Source organism: Trachypithecus francoisi, unplaced genomic scaffold (assembly GCF_009764315.1).
Source record: "Trachypithecus francoisi isolate TF-2019V2 unplaced genomic scaffold, Tfra_2.0 Lachesis_group10, whole genome shotgun sequence".
Classification (NCBI taxonomy): Eukaryota; Metazoa; Chordata; class Mammalia; order Primates; family Cercopithecidae; genus Trachypithecus; species Trachypithecus francoisi.
The window spans coordinates 25,863,520-25,886,640 of record NW_022681455.1 but is presented as its reverse complement, the minus strand read 5'-3'; the positions used below and the strand labels follow the sequence as shown (position 1 = coordinate 25,886,640).

Below are 23,121 nucleotides of genomic sequence, written 5' to 3'. Positions count from 1 at the left end.
TCTCTCAAAAGTAACTGTGTTGCTTCAGTTTATTCTCTCACTGATACTAATCCAAAACCCTTAGAGAAACAAGGGTTTCTGCCCCTCTTGGTGCATTTGAAGGCGGAATGAGGTAGGGAACACTGCTGAGCCCATGACAGCTGGCTGAGAGCAGCGGACACTGCTAGGCACTTCCCAGAACCCACTCTGGGTTCTTCCTCTTTACTAGAAGAGCCTCCCAGCGCAACTTCTCCCTTCCGTCTGATCCTGCTTTCTCCCCGATCCCTCTTCACTGATGGTAATCCCAAGAGAATGTCCTTATAAATATCCTACTTGCTAATCTCCATCTCAAAGTTGGCTCCTCAGGAAACCCAATCTCCAATAGTGATTTGGGGCAAATTACTTAGCTTCTCTGAGCCTCAATATCCTCAGCTGTAAAATGGGGATAATGATATCAACTTCTCATCACTGTCATCAACATTAAAGGTGACAGGCCATATGTAAGCACCCAGCGCAGTGTCTAGTTCAGGGTAGTACTGTGCAAATTCCTTTTCATCCTCACCTTCTCATACATAAACCTGAGAACTTCAGTTTTGTGTTATCTTTTCAAATAATTATATCACATTAAATGAATACGTGGAATTTTATTTACATAATCTTTAGCCATGAAGGCTTTCTCCCCATATTAAAATTTTTACTGATTAAAACACAGAGCTGAAGAGACTACCGACTTAACATTATCAAACATTCACACCAATAACATCAGGTCCAAGATTTAACAATTACAAAGTATCTCTGAAGTACAACATTTACAGGTATATATCTGCAACAAAGTACATTAAGTCCATTCTATTGCAAAGTGAAATATTCCACAAAATCAGTTACACTAACCAATAAAATGTTACTCTATATTATACAAAAGTCAACAAGATTGCAAGAATTAAAAATAGAAAACTATTTGAATATGCTAATTTCCTGCTGATACATTACCAGGACAAGGACCCTCTCTGGTTTTGCTTCCTACTCTGCCATCCAGTGTCCAGCACATTGTAGATGCTCAGTATTACTTGAATGAATACGTAAATCAGTACGATTATAATGGAACTTTAGAATATGATTCTCGTAGCTTTCTTAATATCCATACAAACAGCCAAATCATGAGGTGTTTATTATTTGTGGCTATTATATTTAGGGATCCCAAATATATTAACTCAACATTTTTTAAGCCTGCTATAACATAACATCAGACTTTTTTTTTCAGCACTTGACTAGATCTACTTTTTCTTTTTTTTTTTGGAGATGGAGTCTCACTCTGTCGCCAGGCTGGCATGCAATGGCGTGATCTCGGCTCACCGCAACCTCTGCCTCCTGGGTTCAAGTGATTCTCCTGCCTCCAGCCTCCTGAGTAGCTGAGAATACAGGCATGCACCACCATGCCTGGCTAATTTTTGTATTTTTAGTAGAGACGGGGGTTTCATCATGTTGGCCAAGCTGGTCTCGAACTCCTGACCTCAAGTGATCTGCCCACCTCGGCCTCCCAGAGTGCTGGGTTTACAGGCATGAGCCACCGCACCCGGCCTGGATCTACTTTTTTAAAGGCATCCATTGTTTTGATCATCTGGTACTACTGTATGAAAACAAGAACTTCATACCTCTCAAAACAGAAATAAAAAAGGAAAAGAAAAGATAATTTATAAATTAAATGAAGCTTAATTTTCTAGTAAGATGAATAGCAGACATTAATTTTAACATTTCATACACATTACAAGGGAAAAATTAAATGCTGATTTACAGTCAGCTGGGAAGGGAGAAATCCATGCATATAATTGAGCATATCTGACAACTTTTATAATCATTACTTCAAAATACCTTCTTTAGACTCAAAGAGAATTTGACCCTACAGTCAAATTCACTGAACTTGTACACTAAACTTTTGACTCTTTCTGGCAATAGTGAACAGAAATCTCAAGGATAATAAATTATTCTCAAACCTCAATTTAACTAACAATTTTAACTTCACCACTATACCTACACTAGGGATATTAACCCATAAGTTAGCTGCCAAATAAAAGTGCCAAATAGCCCATACTAACCTCAGTAATTCAGAAACCAAAGTAGCTAAAAATTCACTCTGTTGCATACATACAACGTGTTTAGAGTTTATTACTATTAGTAGAAAGATTTAGAGTAAATGCTAATGAAAACACGCACATACACACACACACACACACGCACGAATATGCCTGAAATGGAATGAACAGAGGTTAATATAAAAGCAATAGTAAGTACCTGGGAATACAACTTTTGCAGATCAGTGACTCCTGCCAAGGTCATAAACCAAAAGATGTTTTTTCTTAGAAGATGCAATAATATCAATAGTGCACAATGTATTTTTTAAAATTTTAATTATTTTTCTGCCCCACAGTAAAAAGGTATTCTCATCTGTGGTTTTTGTCTTTGGATTATATATCTTTCTCCCTTCCCTCAAGCACATTCATAAAAACAAGTTGAACTTTAAAAGCTCTGGAGAAAGTGAATTAACCACTCACTTTAAGGGCTCAGGAGACAGTTTTGTGCCTGAAAGGTTGATGTGCATCAAAGCCAGAGAACTACTAAAAAATTGTTTGAAAGATGGAGGTACTTCTCTTCCTTTCCTGAAAAAAACACAAGAGTTATACAAGCGGTTATACCTTCATCAAACATATTCATTGATTATTCAGACACTGTGAAATCTACAAATCAGTCATATTCTCTGTAGAAATTTATAACCTATATATTTCTATATTATAACCTATATATTTCTAGAAATTTAAAAGTAAATAGAAACAAATAAATGTCCAAAACCTAAAGCCATAAAGCCAATATTATTAAAGGAACCACTTAAGTGAGGTAAAGAAATACTTAGTTCATAAAATAATTCATTGCTGTTCTTCATAGCCAATGAATTCATTGTGTTTTACCTCTTGATCAGGAAACTCCATGTTTGGAATTTTTAAAAATAGGAGGTGAGAGAAGATGTATATTTCTCACCAATTTAAAAGCTTTCCCACTGGGTGGCACAAAATGTTAGAGATCAATACCTGCATTTGGCAATGTTTTTAGATGTAGCAGGTTTCACATGCAACAAGATTGTGATCTGATGTTGAGCTAAAACAGCACAGAAAGTCCAAATGGCATGAAGCCTGCATTACAAATAGCCTATTCAGTTACTATGTCCATATCACAAACCTAATCATTTCAGGCCAACTATTAGAACAGTTAAAGACAAAACTACAAAATAAAATGGCTATAACCTCTGAATACATCCCCTTGCTATTACGGAGAAAAGTATGTGGATCAAATCATACAGCTCAATAATAAGGTAGCATCTACACTATATGATAAGGGTTTAAGAAAAACAGGATTCAAGAGTCCAAGATGGAATCTGAATGAACACTTTGCTTGTTCTGTTCTATCTGGTAGAAATGATGGAAGGATTGAATAAGTCAGTATATATAAAGCACTTAGCTGATGCAGAGTAAGCACTCATTTAATGATAGTTATTCATATTCTGTGGAGGGACTCATGGAATCTCAGCGCAGAGAGCATCCTAGTGGTTTAGTTCAACCACATAATATTCAATAATATTTAATGTACAGAGATCTGGGAAAATCTGTCAATATTTGACAGTTTTTTTTTTTTTTTTTAAGTTTTAAAACAGGACAATTGAAGGCTATTTGAGAAGAAAAATCTAAACAACAAAAATCTCTATCTGAGAAGATAAAAAATAAAACTAAGAGGAAAGAGAATTCTGGTAGACTGTGTGATATAAGAAATCTCAAACGACTCTGTTTCTATATAGTGGAACAATGTAAGCTTGTATATTCTTGTTCACTTTCTGCTGAGAAAATACTGTTAACTTACTCTAAATATATTTCTCCTCCTGCTATTCTGTCTTAGTGCTGAGTATTCCAGTGTTTCCAAATATTCACTGCCCCTTTTTGAAGGAGGATGATGCTTCATCCCTCCACTGACAGCAGGCTTGGCCACGTGACTCTCTTTGGCCAGTGAGACGTGAGCAGAAATGATGTGTGTGACTTCCAGAGAGAAGCCTTGGGAGCCAGTATGTGCACTGCCATGATCTCTTTTTCTCTGCCATATGACTGTGAATGTTCTAGATAGGAGGCCACTCTGCCTCCTGGAGTGAAGGTTATATGCCAGCCCACAATGGACACGTCACAAAATCACTGTTACTGAAAGCCATGGACATTGGGGGGAAGGGGTCACTGTTACTGTGGAACAATCTAACTTATCCTGACGGATGCACTTATGAAATTATCTGTGAATAAAAGAATGAAAAGCCTAGCTGACAATCCACACCTCAATGTAAATGCAGTAATTTCAACAAAATTACTAAGGGCTTTCTACAACTATATCTAGGTAAGGTATTAGGTATTAAACAGTTTAATCACAACCTTTCATGTGGAAGACAAGACAATTTGTTAGCGTAATTCTGTTCTATAAGCTTAACAGCTCTACTGAAGACCAGTCATCACAGAATTCACAGTATTGTGAACTCAAAAGTGCTGATTATACAAAAACCTTTATAGTCTGTGCTTTCATCTTGTAACCCAGTTCCCCAGTCAATTACTGCTCCACCAAAGCATGGCTTTATAAGCTGGCTTCAAATATATGAGTTGACTAGGTTTCAATTAAAATTCTCAAATGTTCCCCAAAATATAGTTACCATGGAAAATTCTACTTTTCCCACCATTATATTTTCAGACGTAATACTCCCTAACTTTAATCTATGGAGGTATTTGTGGCATATTTTTGCTACTGTAAAGATTTAATCACTATTGAAGTAATAAAAAATAGTACTTTAATATACAAAGTAATTGATTTGCAAAGCACAATTATGGAATAAAGCATGCTACAAAACTGAATTTTCCAAATAAGTGAGGGTTATCCTTTTAAATATATAAGTCCTTTACAAATTAGCAAAAATAAAAATATTTCTAATATTAACCAATACCCATATTATTTAAAAGCATATAATAACTAAATATTATTTATAATTTATGGTCATAATTAGAAATGCTAAGTGTTGAACTGTATTAATTCTTTAGATATTCCCAGATTCCATACCTATACAATCCATGTACTTTTCATCATTCCTCTGATAATTCCTCTATAGTCTCTTTGCATTCTAAGTTGCTACTCTTTGTGAATCCTTGTTGCTTCTAATCTACTGCCTTATTCTGTAAACAGTTATAGTCAGGAGTATATAAGTGAAGTAGTCAGACTGGCCCTCAATTACTTCTACAAGTGAAAATGCATGACTTTGAGATAACTATTCTCTTTACTCTCCAAAAGTAGTTTATACCTACATCCAAGCTCATCCATGCAAAATACCTATAAAAGTTTCTAAAAGGGTTTTTCCCATATTAAGACAGATTGCCTGACCACATATGAGAAATAGTGCGCTATCACACAGTTCACGTAGGCAGGCTGGAATTATTGATAAGAACATTAACCTACGTTTAAAATGAGAAAACAAAAACTTGAATGTTCAAGGCCTAATATTCATAAATAATGCTTAAGGCCGCCTTCTTTCATACACAACATTCAGCCTTTATCACTCCATTTTCCTTTCACTACAAGTTTTTCTCAGAAAAAGACACTTCCAGATGACAATGAGAGCAGAAATAAATCTATACCGGTGAGAGAAGACAGTTCTGGAGAGGTTGAGCACAGCTAAATATTGAAGGCATCCACGGAGAAGAGCTCCACAGACCTGAAAAAGAAATAAGGTACTCTTCTTTTCAAGTATTTCTAGGTCCAGGAGAATCTTTTATTAGAGGTCCCCTATATCCCATCTAAATAGCTCTTCTGAGACCCCTCAGAGCAATATATATACATATATAATAATATATATATTAAATTTACCATGTCCAGGGAACATTCTGTATTGGAGAAATCCAGATGAGCAATGGCATTCGGCTGGGCCAAAAAATTGTACATGTGCTTGAAAAAAATAAAAGATACATGTTAGGATTCTAGGAACACACATACACACAATGCAAGTTAACATTTTAAAAGGAAGTTGCCAGAATTTCTTAGATCATTCTCTGCTCTTCCCAAGGGGATTACCAGAATTTTCTGTCATTCCTTTACGTTCCCTGACATGAAAATCCCAAGAACAGTTAAAATTATGTTTGAGTAAAAAAGGCCAAATGGAACCTTGAAAACAAAACCCCCATTTTGTTACACATGACTTAGTTTTCCTGATTAGTTTAATTTTTATTATACTGTTTTGGAACAGTGCTAATTCATTTTAACTCCTGAGATTAAAATACCACCCGGACTGCAGTCATGCTATCAAAATGCTAATCACTTTTGAAAGTGTTTGCAGAACTACGAATCTGAATTTGAACCATAGGATGGTCTCAGGCTAGCCTCTCTTCTGTTCAACATAATGATTTTTCTACCCTTAGTTACTTCTCAAAGCTAACAAGAATGACTTGGCAGTAATATGAGTGCATTTTAAAAGTTTTCACTAATAGCTAAGACACTTCTGGTTTCAGGGGGTCACAATGCCTAAACTTCCCCAGTTCTCCCATTCAAGGCCATCAAAATAATGAAACTGATCAACAGATCAGTTCAATTGAGATGTTGTTCTGGAATTACCCTGTATGTGTAGCAACTGCCAGAGCCCACCCATAAGAAATTGAGTCCAAGCTCCCTGCCACCAGGCAAATAGCTTAATTCTCCTCTGCTTCACTGGATACTTGCAAAAACAAACAAGCTTATACTGAGTAGCAGTTTGGCTATATGGTGCTTCAGAAGAATCCTATAAAGAAATTCAGAAGAGCAAAAAAATAGCCTGTAAACACTTTAACCATACACATAGAATGACTTTTCTTTCTCCCCTCCCTTCCCCTCCTCTCCTCTTTCTTTCTTTCTTATTCATTTATTTACTTATTTATTTTAAGACGGGGTCTGGTTCTAATTTATTTATTTATTTATTTTAAGACAGGGTCTGGCTCTGCTGCCCACACTGGAGTGCAGTGGTATGAACTCGGCTCACCGCAACCTCCACCTCCCAGGCTCAAGCCATCCTCCCACCTCAACCTCCTGAGTAGCTGGGACTACAGGCATGTGACACCACGGCCGGCTAGTTTTTGTATTTTTTGTAGAGATAGGGTTTCACCATGTTGTCCAGGCTGGTCACAAACTCCTGGACCCCAGAGATCACCTGCCTTGGCCTCCAAAAGTGCTGGAATTCTAGGTGTGAGTCACTGCACCCAGGCATAGAATGGATTTCATTATGAAAAGTTCTGATTCAGAAAAGTCATTTTGCTCTCACATGAAGATCCTCTGCCTCTTTCTGTTTGCCTTGCAAAAATTGTCTCAAGAGACTTTTAAGTTCACTGTGGCTTTGCTCCCAGTCACCAGCTGGGGGAGCTCTTATCACCATGAAATGGTGACAAGACTATTTGGTCACACTTCTCCAAAGAGGCCAGGCCCTGTTGGCTGCTTTCCCTGGGGGCACAGGGTCAGGTAAACTCCTGCACCTGCCACCAGGCTCCTGGAATTTTCATCTTTCTCATCTACTCTCCCTTCCAGCCCACTCTCACTCAGGCCTCATCGTTTCACTCCCCAGAAGCAAGCTACAACAGGACCCATCCTGGCAAGAAAAAGAAATCTTGAGCTATTTTGTTGTTTTAGGTGACTATTAATGTTCCTATATTAGCTGAATCTTTAGCCTTTCCTTTCACCCTTCCCTCTATTCTTCTACTTTGCCACAGTATTATTTTGGTGGTTTCACATTGGCCTCCTTGTTTTATTTTGGGAGGGAGCAGATTTATGAACCGTCAGTGAAGGTAACAACAGAAACTGGAAAATGAATTGAAAAATCATGGCACACCAGGAATCAAGTATTATTTAAATAATTTTAAGTGCAAGGGAGAGGAAAAGGAAAAAAAAAAAATACAAAAAGGCCTTCATTTGTACTTCCTGCCTTACAGGTAAACCAAAACAAGAGAAGTAAGAATAAATTTCAGTGTTTTTCAGCCCTGTGGCAAAGCAGTGGATTGCAAATTAAGGCCCTCCAAAGATGGCCACTGGGTGCAGGCCATGTTGTTAAAGAAACAATTCTTCTAAATTCTATCTTGGTGACCAGAGGAGATCATTCGCCTCATATGGAAATGAGATCATACCTAATCCACTGTGTCAAAGATCTACCAAATATTACATTATTGATTCAGTTACATTAACAATTTTATTATAATTGAGGGAGTAGTTTTTGTCTTCACACTCAAACTCTGAAGAAATGGCCCCAGGTTATGTGTAGACCACTCTTCTCCCTATTTTATTCACAGAATAGACGAGTGCTCAGGTTTATCCCAATACTCCCTTTCAATTGTAACCTATAAAAAAAAAAACATCAATCTTCCCAGTAACAATAAAAATAATGACAAAGTTCAGTTTATGTCCCCAATCTTCTTTACCAGGCAATTTTAACCTCTAAGCTAATGAGTTTTTGTTGTTGTTGTGATTGTTTGATAAGGAGACTCATGCTGTCGCCCTGGCTGGAGTGCAGTGGCGTAATCTCGGCTCACTGCAACCTCCACCTCCAGGGTTCAAGCGCTTCTGCCTCAGCCTCCCGAGTACCTGGGACTACAGGCACATGCCACCATGCCTAGCTAATTTTTGTATTTTTAGTAGAGATGGGGTTTCACCATGTTGGCCAGGCTAGTCTCGATCTTCTGACCTCGTGATCTGCCTGCCTCAGCCTCCCAAAGTGCTGGGATTACAGGTGTGAGCCACCACGCCCAGCCCCTGTAAGCTAATGTTTTTAAATGAAGAAAAAAAATTCTTCAACAGCATTACTTCCAAAAAAATGTGAACTTCAGCATCATTAAATAAGAAAAAAAATAATTGTGGTGAAATATGACATTTAATTAACGAAGGCTCTGGAATTTTCAGTAAAACACTTCGTAAGCTTGTAACTAAATGATTCAAAGGTGTCATGATAAAGAGACAGGCAGGGAAACGCGCTACAAAGTCACGTTTAGAATTATTCCAGGCTTACTAAACACAGCTTCTTTGAGGATGGAATAAAGAGGGACAAGTATACATATGTAACAAACCTGCACGTTATGCACATGTACCCTAGAACTTAAAGTATAATAAAATAAATAAATAAATAAATAAAAATAAAAATAAAAAAGGAAAACTTACTGAGAGGTCATCTCCACGAAGGACATTCCCTGAGAGGTCGAGGTGGACAAGGGTAGAGGCGGTCAATGGATTGGCACTGAGTGACTGAGAAAGGCTGTTCACCCCTGCAACATTAAGAAAATCCAGGCTCAGTTTGCACTCCAGGAAACAAAATGAGGTTTGGGTTTCTATAAATGGCCCAACAGTTCCATCAAATTGCAGGACTGAGGTTAACCATGAACACTGTCCCCGAAAGGTGGCGCTATGATTGTGTCTCCTTTTGACACACCCTCAGGAAGAACAGGTTGGTCAAAGACACAACCCCCTCACTGAATCGGAAGGAGTAATGAATTGGCTTCCCTTTGCTCCATGTCTTCTGCTGTGTCCAAGGACAGAAAGGATTTTAATCTGAAGCCTTAGAATGATGAAAGCAATATAGTTGACAATGTTTATCCTTCTCTCAATCCTGCCAGGTGATTCTTGAGTTAGTGCCTGGTATTTAAATGATGCCTGTCCAAATTCAGATAATTTAGGCTATTTAAAGTATTGGGAAGTTAAAAAGAGAAGTATACAGCTCTTCTTAAATGTATTACATTCAAGGAAACATTTGGATTAAAACAGATTTCACAAAGAATCAGGAGATCATCTGTATACCATGTAAGATGCAATCATAAGGAAAAATGTATAATTAACATTCTATACACTCTTTACACACAAACATAAATGGCTCGAGTTAACATAAACTGAACTAAACTGACAAATCCACCTCAGAAAACAAATAATGAGTATGTGAGGAGGCTGCTTATTCTGTATGGATAGAACTAAGTTCTCTTATAGGTGGGTAACAATTATTGTCAGGCCCGCTAGTCATGGTTGTCTAGTGGGCCACTTCTTTTCAGAAGGGAATAGGAGCTCTTTGAGGTGTCATTATCAAATGGGAGCCCAGAAGGGTCTAATCACTCACTGAGACTCAATCACTCACCACAGCACTGATGATTTTACTTAGCATAATGGGAATGTAAAAGATAGTAAAGCTCTTCGTGTTTCTACCCAAAAGTCCATGGTTCCAAATTATATACTTTAGAAATATGGCTATTTCTTAATTGGGTACACTTTTATAAATTATTTTGTTTTTCTTAGTTTTCAGCAAAATTTTTTGAAAATCTCAACCTATCAAACTGAGACTCAAGTAAGTCAACTACTGTAAAGAGAACCAGGAAAAGGTTTTCTTTGCCCTCCACATTTGGGCAGATCCTTCATGGAGAAGAGGGGCCAAGGTCAGGTCTGCCAGTAAGAGACAGTTTTGGTCATAGCAGCAGGATCTGATGAGGGTACTACAAGAGCTATGGGTTGCAGGTAAAGCCTCCCACTGGAGCACCTCCCTGATGTGAGCTTAGAACATTCAGTGTGGGGCTGATAAAGAAGACATTGTCTTCCCCAGCTTCAGAGAGTTATAATAAACTGATTCTAGTGTGTGTCTGATAAAGGCTACTGAGCCATTTCTCAAAGTGGGCACACATTTGGGTGGGTATACAGGAGACCAAGAATTCAAAAATATTTAAGTGCAAAGAACTTCTTGGCTGTCAACTCACTCATTTACTAAATGCTAATAAAATGCTGGGAATTAGGAGATAAATATAAATAAGATCTTTTTTTTTTTTACCCTCAAAAATTGCAAAGACCATTAGGGAAAAACTTAATTAGACTCTGCAATGAAAAGTCAGTGCTACACAAGGAAAATTCATTTCAATAAACCTTTACTGAAATCCTCCTGTGTACCAGGCAGGGTCTTCTGAGATACCATCTTACTCACTGAAGGCCAGTGGAGCGGGAGACACAGACAGCTGAATAATCACTATCCAGAGAGGCAATAACTATCAATGGGGCAAGAACAAGAGCTTGGCAGTAGAGAAGCAGGAAATTTGATTAATTGTGTTAGATAAGAGGAACGTACGGTGGCTTATAACAAAAGGTTATTTTCTGGAGGTTATCTTCTATAACTGTTTAAATGACCAACTTCCTTTAGTTTGTCCTGATAGTAGTATTAATGTATTTTTTAATAGAATAATTGAGTCCAAAACATAGGGCCAATACCAGATTCTCATCAAGAAAATCATTTGTGAAATCATTTCCTTACTGAGGTATAACAAAACTCAATAAATAAATTCCAAAAATAGAAGGCTAAATTAGTCCTGACAGCAAAATGCTCCTTGACAAGTGCGGGCACTTGGCAGTTGTCCAACATCTGAATAGACTCGAGAGAGCATCATGTTATCAGCTCAGCTTCATGCTACTGAAACAGCACGAAGGATTTCCTCTCCTGCCCCCTGAGCCCATCTTCACATGAGGGCTGTGTTAATAAGCCCACGAAGAGTGGAGAATTATAAAAGTATAGAACTGAAAAAAAATCAAGGCTCTTACAGCCCTAACTAAACACATTTACATGACTTTCTCGATTCTGGCTGTCTAGCAATTTTGACCATTCCCTGTTATTTATTATTGTAGTGTTTACAGCTGGAAAAAGGTGGTACCAGATGGCTCTGCCCTGACATAATCTGGCAACCAGCAGGACATTTGCTAGAAATCCAGAAAACTATCAGTTAGTTAACATCTGAGATAAAGAAACGGTATTTGGAGGCAGTGACGATGTCATGGGGAGTTTTCTGATTTTTTTTAAAAATCTGCCTTGTGTTATCGAGCCATGAATATAAATGCTAGTCTGATTCACCAGAAGCTTAACACTGCAATGTAACTCCAGTCATTTTAAATCTGTGAATCTTTCAGATCCTATGTAAAATACTTCAAGAAGTCAATTTTTAAAAAAAAGTAAACAAACATTTCAAGATAGTTTTGTCCTAGGGCAATTTGAAATTACTCAGTCTGGGCATGGTGGCTCATGCCTGTAATCTCAGCACTTTGGGAAGCTGAGGCAGATGGATCACCCGAGGTCAGGAATTTGAGACCAGCCTAGCCAACACGGTGAAAACTTGTCTCTACTAAAAATACAAAAATTAGCTAGGCATGGTGGCACATGCCTGTAATCCCAGCTACTTGGGAGGCTGAGGCAAGAGAATCGCTTGAACCCTGGAGGCGGTGGTTGCAGCGAGCCAAGATCATGCAACTGCACTCCAGCCTGAGCGACAGAGCGAGACTCCGTCTAAATAAAGTAAAATAAAATAAGATAAAAATTCTTCAAGTCATGTTATAAGACAATGCTAATTCTTAAAACACATATTGTAATATATACATATTTTATTGCAGGTAAGAGATAAATGGGAGGACCCTTATTTGTAAAGGGTATAGGCAATGTGGAGCTGTCCTCATCATAAGGAGGTGAAGAAGCCCAGCTCTGCCCATAGGACCTACCCACTGTTACCACTCTAAAAGGGACAGGGACATCAGGAAGAGGTGGCACTGAAGGTCCTCAGAACCAAACTTGCCCTCGGAAGGATAAATGATCACTACATCCTTTTATTTGTTATAATGAACAAATGAATTAAAATAAATATAATCAAGGATTATTAATATATCAGTTTTCTGTTTTTGTTTCTGTTTTCTGAAGAGACAGGTTCTCACTCTGTCACCCAAGCTGGAGTGCAGTGGCACTGTCATAGCTCACTGCAACCCGAAACTCCTGGGCTCAAGCATCTTCCCACCTCAGCCTCCTGGGTGGCTAGAATTACAGATGCAATTCATATAATCAGGTTTTTTAAAACCACTCTATCTTATAAAAGACTTAAACTAGACCTATGGAGCACACAATAAATAATGAGTGCTTTTAATATGTACAGAAGTCACATAAACTTTTAAAAAAAAGATTAACACTATAAACAGAAAACTAACAAAGGATATAAACTTAGTGATTTCCCTAAAAGAAATACAAATGACTAAGGAACAAGGGAGTTCAGAGGGGGTCTGCCTTCTTATTTATACTTTTTAGTATCTTCTAAATCTTTACCATAAATGTGTACTACACTGATAATGATCAGAAAAAGGTTTATATAAAATGGATTTGCTGAAGTAGAACAGTGATAATGTAAAGGAGTTAAACTTAGCTGTAAGATCTGTAGATGGCTTCAGGCACTAGGTCTGAAAACACTGACTCCTGGGGAAATCCCTTTGGTAATGTATTTTTAAGCCTTAATCTTAAATATGTGTGTATAAATGTGTGCACATAAAATCATGGGACTTATGGAACTAATCTCAATTTCAAACCATTCTTAATTTAACTGCATGTTCAGAATAATGTATGATGGCATGGATATAAAATCATCAAGGGATGACTTTGCTTTACTCATTTATCCAAGGCACATTCAGTGAGAGACTGAGAAGTGCTAGGACACAGCAATGAATGAAGCAAAGCCCTTATTATTCAGAAATGTACAGACTAAGTCACAATCAAATGCGATGGACACATGCTAAGATAGAGGAATTTACAAAGAGCTATGGAACACAGAGAAAGGGGCATCTAGTCATACAGGGTGTGGTGAGAGGGGACTGTCTGAGAACGTTTCAAAGAGAAAGTGAGATAGAAGCAGCCAGGCGCAGGAGCTCATGCATGTAATCGCAGCACTTTGGGAGGAGGCTAAGGCAGGCAGATCACTTGAGCTCAGGAGTTCGAGACCAGCCTGGGAACATGGAAACCCTGTCTCTACAAAAAAAATTAGCTGGGTGTGGTAGTGCGTGTTTGTGGTCCCAGCTACTTGGGGGGCTGAGATGGGAGGATCACTTGAGCGCAGGAAGTGGAGGCTGCAATAAGCCAAGATCGCACCACTGCACTCCAGCCTGGGTGACAGAGCAAGAACCTGTCTTCTAAAAAAATAAAATTAAATTAAAAATCCACCTCCAATTTTTTTTTTTTTTTTTTTTTGAGACAGAGATAGAAGCTGAATCTGCATAGGATGCACAGTAATTCATGAGACATTCCAGGTAAGGACACCAAGGTTGCTCCAGGTAGAAACTGAGGCATATAAAAACATAAGACACCTCAGGATGATGATAATTATGATGATGGTGGTAGTGCTGGTGCTGGTGCTGGTGCTGGTACTGGTGGGGGTGACGGTAGCAGTTTACTAAGCACTTTGTGACAGAAACCATACTGTATGTATATTAAATCATTCAACTCTAACTACCTGTGTAGAAATAAGATACTGTTATTTCTGTCCTACAAATGAGGCACCTGGGAACAAAGATATTACATATAAATGCATGACATATAAGTAGAAAAGTCAGAATTCAACCTTGGGCAATCTGACTACAGAACTGACACTTTCAACCACCATATATACTGTTTCCAAAAGACAGTGACTTTCTTAAGAAATGGCAAGATGTTCAAGAAACTTTTGTTAAACAGTAGTCCAGGCACAGTGCCAGGTGCTGCAGATAAAAAGATGAGAGAAGCACAGGCCACAAGGAGAGCCCCAGTGTAGCAGGAAAGACACAATATTTATACAATAATGTTACATATGTGATCTTGAATACAAAGGGAACAGTCATTGATTCCGTGTTGCCTTGGGAACAGGGAACACATCTCAGCAGTTTATCACAGAAAAACAGTTTTATAAAACAAACTGAACCTCTCTGAGAATATTTGGAGATTAAAAAAATTTTTTTCAGGCATCCAGGGCAAAATGTGAAGATATACAAAGGCACAATGAATGCAGGATAATTTCTAATATTATTATTGTGGTGCTGCTGTGGCAAAATAATAACAGAATTGACAGGATTTGATGGAAAAAATGAAGGTGAGTGAACTTATGAACTCACCTGGAGAGAAGATAAGGAAATCTCTAAAGACAGAACTACAAGGAGGGGAGCTACAGTGGTGATCCAGCAGTTAGGCCCAACAGTTTTCTGTAAAGCAGACAGTCTATCTGACAGTTAGAAAGGCCAACTTGTTGAACCAAGATAAACACAACCAGGTGCATCTAGGAATGTGAGGCAGGAGGATAGAAGCAGACAGGAGAGTGTTCCCTGACTCAAAGTTTTAAAAGTTAAAGACTGCACGTACATATCAAAATTATTCTCTACACTGACAGCATTTCACTTCAGAGCATCAAAAATTGAATTACATAATGTCTTTTATCTTCAAACTGCCAGAGTAATATAATAGATATATTTTTAAATGTAAGTACATTTACAAATAATTCTAACTAAGGTAGCAGGTGCAGCAGAAATATTTCAGACACATTGTTAGGTAAATAAGAAATACTGTACCTTTAGGCGATAATGAGGTTTTAGATAAATTTAAATGCTTTAATCCCTTTGGGAGTTTGGCAAATTGAATACTTAAAGAGGACACACCTGAGAAAGGAAAAAAGGCGGTTAGAATTTTCAAGTTCTCGGAATTGCATTTTCTACAATGAATGAAAATTAATTTTGATTCTGAATGAAGTGATCATATTTTTCTTTCTAATATCAGACTTTGTTTTCTAACCATTTACCATCAAGCCTCGTTTTCTTTCTGTCCTACCTACAGGGAAAGAGAAGGGGAAGATGTCTTATTCGGCATACAATATCTGAAACTTTTCCATTGGAGATACTTTTCTTGAGGCCAAGTGTCACTCTTTTTCTCATAGTTCTACTTAAAATGCAAATCCTCTTGGAAAGGATGTTAACCCCTTTTCTTTTTAACCTCTGTCTTAACGAGTTGATCGCTCTTCTAGATGAGCAGATGTATGCTATTTAATTATTGTCAAGAAGAATGGAGTAACATTAACTATTCTGATAATGGCAGATGGATTCCTATACTTAATTGGCTTACAGCTAACAACCTCATACAGAGCTTCGGAGCATGTTTTAACTTCTTAAAAGTAGATTTTGTAACTTTGGATAACTCACCAGGAATTTATAGTATTTAAAATCAGATATCTTCTAAATTTAATAACCAGAGTGGGAGATTGAGAACACCAGGTCACCCATCCAAGGACTGCAGTGAGCATAGACTGTTTTCTGGGAGGAAATAAGTAATACACAAATGTATGCCCTTCATACAGGTCCTTCAACTGACCTCCTGCTGTAGATGAGCCATCATTTCCCCAGGGGCATGTTCTTCAGAAGGCTCCTAAAACAATGTTAATTCCTGCTCCCTTAGGCTAATTCTCAAGCTTCAGGCAGCAATAAGAAATTACTGTGCTGGTTGCTGTCCTACTATATAACCCCAAATTATCTACAAATCTTATCACAACTTCTAAGAAACAACATGGAGGTCGTGCAGCTACAGTAAGCCTCTACATGGGTGTTTCCCCTAGAATAGTGGGTGTTCTGGGAGCCTCTATTTCCCCACTGTGTTTCCACAGTCAAAGAAGTTTGAAAATCACTAGATTAAATCACGTTAAACAGGTTTTTATCTGATTATTTCTAGAGACTTGAATATGCAAATACATTTTGTAAATTACAAGAAAAGGGCAGCCTTGATATTTAGCTGATACACTCTTGTAAAAAAAAAATAATAAGTGACTAACAAGTTGATGAAGGAAAGGGGAAAGACAGAATAACTGTTAAAACTTGATTAATCTAAAAGGCAAAAAAGCGAGGAAAACAGGGGACAAATAAAAAAACGGACCAGCACTTTGGGAGGCCAAGGCATGCGGTTCACAAGGTCAGAAGATCGAGACCATCCTGGCTAACACGGTGAAACCCTGTCTCTACTAAAAATACAAAAAATTAGCCAGGCGTGGTGGTGGGCGCAGGTAGTCCCAGCTACTCGGGAGGCTGAGGCAGGAGAATGGCGTGAACCCAGGAGGTGGAGGTTTGCAGTGAGCCGAGATCGTGCCACTGCACTCCAGCTTGGGTGACAGAGCAAGACTCTGTCTCAAAAAAAAAAAAAAGAAACAAATAGAAATACAACTTTTCACCCAAATATCTGAATGATTACATTAAACATAAATTTATTAAATATATTTAATTACATTTGTATTATTTAAAATTATGTAAATATAAAGATTCAAATTACAAATCTAAGATGATTTACTTGAATAAAAATATCAAATGTTTTCAAGAGATACACCTAGAGATATATGTATTCAGAAGTGAAAGTAAAAGCATGAAAAAAGATATGCTACAAGCACTAACCAAAAGAAATCTGATGTAGCTGCAATGAGACAATTTAAATTTTAAGAGGCATTACTAAAGATAAATGGAATATTTCATTAATTAAAAAGATACAATTACTCTAAATCTATGCTCTGATTAACATCATCTGAAAATGTATAAAGTAAATCTGACAGTAACAAAAGGAAAATACATATATTATTACATAAACACACACATATATAATAATAGTTTTCCAACACACTTCTATTAGTAGCTAATAAATGAACACAAAAAGTCAGTAAAGATATAGAGAACATCAAGAGCATAATGAAGAAAGATATAATTGATATATTTAAAATGCTTTACCCAGTAACTACAGAATACATATCTTCAAAGTCCACAACGAATATTTTCCAAAAGGAATCAGATACCGAGCCATAAATTTAGCAAGTCTCAACAAATAATAGAATGTTCCTTAGTACTGTGAATTCATACACAGAATATTTGTATGTTCTCTGTTACCACTACTGCAGTTAAAATACGAATTATAACAATAAGATAATTAGAAAATCCCCAAATAATTATAACGTAAGCAATATATTTCTAAATAACAAAAGAGCCAAAAATTACAATGGGAATTCTAAAGATCTTTTGAGTTAAATCTAAAACCTATAGTATTAAAATTTTTGGGATCTAACTAGAGCCATGCCTAAAGATAAATCAATAGACCTAAATACATATTTTAAGAAAGATTAAAAACTGGAAAGTAATTATCTAATTATCCATCTCAAAAAATAGCAAATTAATCCTCACCCACCTCTGTAAACAGAAGGAAGGAAAAAAATAAGAAAAAGGGAAGAATCCAATTAAATAGATAGCAGCCGTAAAAATAAGTAAATTTAACAAAGTTGGTTCTTTAAAAATACTAACAAAATTAATAAACTCCAGCAAGACTGGTAAAATAAATAAATGAGAAAGAGAGATCAAATTATCAAAATCAAATCAAAAAAGAATTTAAAGATCTTACAGGCATTGAATTATAACTTAAGGGTATAAACAAATCTGTAAGTCAGAAAACTATCATTTTAATAGAAAGGAAACAAATCCCTTATGAAAAACATGATAGACCAAAACTAATGTAAGAAGAAGTAAATAATCTCAATAGTTCGCTATCTATTCAAGGAAACAAATCTATTATTAAAAAATCTCTCCATAAAGAGAAGCAAAAGAAGCCAAACACAAAGGAGTACATAGGCAAAGAACAAGCAAAGCTCATCCATCATGAGAGAAGTCAGAATAGTAGTTATCTTTTCCAAGTGGTAGAGGACAGGGCTGGTGATCACTGGGGCAAACCACAAGGTAAGTCTGGAGAACACTGGGAACATTCTGTCTCTTGATCTTGGTAGTGGCTTCTGGGAGAAACAAAAGGCCTCTTCTCTGTTAGAAAGCATACAGATTAGAACATTGTAGATGTCAGAGCATAGGTGAGTAAAAATTTTTACAGTTCCACCCATTCCTATAGCTTTCCTGGAGAGTTCAGAAACGCTAAGAAAAGTAAGTGAAAAAGCAAAATACAATGAAGTATTTCCATTTCAAAAATAAGGCTGAGAGGAAAAGACTTGGAACCAAGAATATAAGAATATAGGGATACTGGAAAAAATTGAGTCAACACTTCTAACTTTTAAATGCCCTAAAATCTAAATCTATGCCTTTTTCTTTTTTTCCCCCCAAGATGGAGGCTCCCTCTGTCGCCCAGGCTGGAGTGCAGAGGCGTGATCTCGGCTCACTGCAACCTCCTCCTCCAGGGTTCAAGGGATTCTCCTGCCTCAGCCTCCCGAGTAGCTGAGACTACAGGTGTGTGCCACCACGTCCAGCTAATTTTTTGTATATTTAGTAGAGATGGGGTTTCACCATGTTAGCCTGGATGGTCTCGATCTCCTGACCTCGTGATCCGCCAACCTCGGCCTCCCAAAGTGCTAGGATTACAGGCGTGAGCCACCGTGCCCAGCCAATCTATGCCATTTTTAAAATATTGCTTTACCTGTTTAACCATGAAAATATCAATTATCTCATTTAATCCTTAGAACATTCTTATTTGGTAGGTACTATTATTATATTTTTAATAGAAGGAAGCTGAGGTATAGAGAAGGTAGGTAACTTGTCCAAGAACACTTAGCTAGAAAGCTGTGAAGCTCGGAATTAAACCCATGTGTTTCGACTCTGGGACTCACTGATATACACTGAGACATGAAAGATCTAAAACACCAAGAAAAATAAGCAGCAATCCTAGAATCTATAAGTCTCTTGTCTTATTTAGAAGATCAAATCAGAGCCACCACCAAATAGCTGGGAAAAAATATGAGCATACTTCAGGTCAACAAAAAACACTAGAGCTAGGATTCTAAATGGTGTCTAAATGAAATAATCAAATTTGTAATAAAGTGAGTGGAGGAGCCTGGGCAACATAGTGAGACGACATCACTACAAAAAACATTTAAAAATTATCCAGGTGTGGCAGTGCACACTTGCAATCCCAGCTACTTGGGAGGCTGAGTGGGGAGGATGGCTTGAGCCCAGGAAATCGAGGTTGCAGTGAGCCATTATTGCACCATCATACTCCAGTCTGGGCAACAGAGTGAGACCTTGTCTCACACACACAAAAAAAAAAAAAGTGAGGAGAAGAGGACAGACATTTTTGAAAAGGCTAAAATCATAAGAACTAAGGTAATTGGGACAGATAACTAGGAAAAACAGAACACAGAATTTGTTATGCTTAGAGAAGTAAAGCATAAATGTACATGTATTAGGATTAGAAAACTAAAACCAAAGTTTCCCCTAAACAATGCACTCTGACATTTCTCTTCTAATCCACTGCTTTTTAAAAAAAAAAATACTTGTCATGAACTATTAAATTGATTTCATGGCCAGCTAATGGGTCTTGACCCACAGTCTGAAAAAACACTGTGTTAGATGAAGACCAAGAGCAAGCTGGTGAACAGGCATGGCCTGGCAACAAGGGTAAGAATAGCTTGTGTATGTGTGTGGTCTGTTCACCATCTTGTGTGGTTCTTGCAGAAAGAGAGCAGTAGGGCATCTAGCATTTGAAGGATTACTCATACACATTATACCTCTGCTTACTAAGTCATACTCGAACCTCCTTTACCACAACCCCCTCAGCAATCAGAAGACTGCAGGCCTAGTCCTCTATACATAGATGTGAAAATAACAGTTTTGCTGCATCAACATTCATATCATACAAATCTTTGACAGTTTCCAAATAAGTTCCTGAGTGGAAGGTTTAGGTACAAAACCACATTCCATTTGCTGTATAAATTCCTCAGAATTCTTGGCCACTTAACTGTTAAGACCTTATCTTTTTTTTTTTTTTTTTTTGAGACAGAATCTCTCTCTGTCGCCAGGCTGGAGTGCAGTGGCACAATCTCAGCTCACTGCAACCTCCGACTCCCTGATTCAAGCGATTCTCCTGCCTCAGTCTCTCAGGTAGCTGGGATTACAGGCACATACCACCACACCCAGCTAATTTTTGTATTTTTAGTAGAGATGGGGTTTCACCACATTGACCAGGATGGTCTCGATATCCTGACCTCATGATCCCTTCCCCTCAGCCTCCCAAAGTGCTGGGATTACAAGCATGAGCCACTGTACCCAGCCCCTTGTATTTCTTTGAGCTTCCTTACAAATAATAGTCCTGCCTTAGTCTTTTTTATATCCTGTATAACTTAATTACAGACTCCTCCTTCACCCTTTTTATTACTTTCAAACACAAAATACCATCATTGAAAAGCTTGGGAACAAAAATTACTAAAAGTTTTCTCTAGATTGAAATTTCAATAAACATTTTATACTCAATTAGATTTCTTGTGGAATTTCCATCCATGAGCAGAAAAGTTACCAATCCTTCAGGTAGTTAGCCTGAATGAAAAGAATAAATAATTTGTGTTCAGGAGGCTCATCCTGAAGAGTAAAGAAAGGTGGGAGATATGAATGTTGGCAGTTGTCTGTGAGCACTGGCAAATACAGCAATGAATGAATTTAGAAGGGGCAGAAATGAGAAAAGTCTTGGTCTGCGAAAATATTTTCAGGACGTCAAAATTTGAGGGTATGTGAGCAGAAACCACACTACAGACTTGGCAGGAATATTCAAGGCTATCCTTGGAATGATTCATGATGACAGCACTGGTGAATGGGCTGCAGCTAGATAAAAAGACACAGGTCTCAGAAATAGGAAAGCAGAGGGAAAAAGGAGGCAAACATCATCTTTGAACACATGGTCTGACTCTATACAAAAGAAATCTCTCAAACTTCACCATAATTTTCCAGTGCAAATAAAAAAACCTATACAAGAGAATAAGATTGAATACAATCAAATAAATCAAATTCAATTTAAAGAAAATATCTGTTGATTGTGGACCAAGTCTTACACTAGATGCTTTGCATCTTAGGAAACAAGGAAGGGGAGACAGAAAACCCAGAAAGTGGGGATGAGAGGAAGCAAGGTGCTGAAGCATGGGGGAAGAAATGTCCACCTCTAGTTCTCATGTGAGCAGAATGAAGTAAGTGCTATTATGGAAGTTTACATGGGAGCTCCAAAGTGAGGGCAAGACAAAGGAAACTGCACCTGCGGTGATAAGTTGTCCAATGTGGCTGCACCTCAGAGAACATGAAGTGGACAACGGGAGAGAAAACAAAGGGCCTCAAATTCATTCTTCCTCTTCCATCTCCCCAAACAATGTGTGGTATTTTAGGTCTGGCTTCTTTCACTTAACAGTGTTTTTGAGGTTCATCCATGATGTGGCATGTGTCAGAATTTCATTCTCTTTTGAGTAGTATTCCAATGCACATATTATATACACCACATCTTATGTAACCACTCTCCAGTGACGAACATTTGGGATGTTTCTACTTTTTGGCTATTATAACTAATACTGCTACAGACATTCATTCACAAGTCTCTGTGTGGACATAAGTCTCCTTTCACTTGGGTGATACACCTAGGAGGAGAATTGCTGGATTATATGGCAGGTTTGAGTTTAACTTTTTAAGAAACTGTCTAGCGTGTTTTGCATGTGGCTGCACCATTTTACACTCCCACCAGCAACGCAGGAGTTTCCATCTCTTCATATCCTTTCGAAGACTTATTTTGATTATTGCCACACTACTGCTTTTGAAATGGTACCTCACTGTGGTTTTAATTTGCATTTCTCTAAACACTGAGAAGTGTCCCCATCCTGATCCATCTGAACTCTGGATTTCATTTGCTTAAGAACCTTCCTCAAACAACTACCTCCCTCTACAGATTTTTTCCTATCTGTTGATAAATATGACTGAGTCCCTCCCATCTTAAAAACAAAACCAAAAATAGCCCTCCCGTCTATAAAACGGTGATCACCATGATTTCTACTTTGTCACATTCACCTCTCTGTAGTATCTAATAGAGAAACATTTCTTTTTCCTAACAATTGAGTATACCCTAGAAAAACTCCTATTCCAGTACTACGCAACCATTAATTTCAGCTTTGGTTTATTCTATGAGGGTACTTTTGGCGTGATCTAGTTTTCTAATTCAGTCTCAACCTTCCTATAGATTCACTACTTTAGATGATGACGAGTTACCCTGGAGATTTTTGCTTGAATATAACCTAGGTATCTTTGTCAGCACCAAACAATGACCATATTAAGGACAAAAAGAAAAACTGAACATCTATATCAGTATCTTCAGCTCAGTTTAATAATTAATACTCTTCAAATATAACATTGAAAGGTGAAAGGCCGTATTCAACAAACCTGGAAAACATCTGCAATAGAAAATGAAAACAAAATAGTCCCACTAGAGATAAACCAATTCCTTCTTAAACCTTGTCCATCAGTGTTCCACTAAGAATT

The 23,121-nt window shown here is 37.6% G+C and overlaps 1 protein-coding gene across 10 annotated transcripts in view; it reads right to left on the bottom strand.

Moving 5' to 3' along the window:
* Positions 1-23,121, bottom strand: part of CARMIL1 (capping protein regulator and myosin 1 linker 1) — a 347,932-nt gene that overhangs the window by 131,213 nt on the left and 193,598 nt on the right. For all 10 annotated transcript variants that reach the window (XM_033216407.1, XM_033216412.1, XM_033216416.1 and 7 more), the window contains 5 exons: positions 15,400-15,486; positions 9,205-9,308; positions 5,908-5,985; positions 5,679-5,755; positions 2,529-2,633 (listed from right to left, as the gene is read on the bottom strand). In XM_033216407.1, the coding sequence (XP_033072298.1) occupies positions 2,529-2,633; positions 5,679-5,755; positions 5,908-5,985; positions 9,205-9,308; positions 15,400-15,486 (451 nt within the window). The remainder of the gene's footprint in view (positions 1-2,528; positions 2,634-5,678; positions 5,756-5,907; positions 5,986-9,204; positions 9,309-15,399; positions 15,487-23,121) is intronic.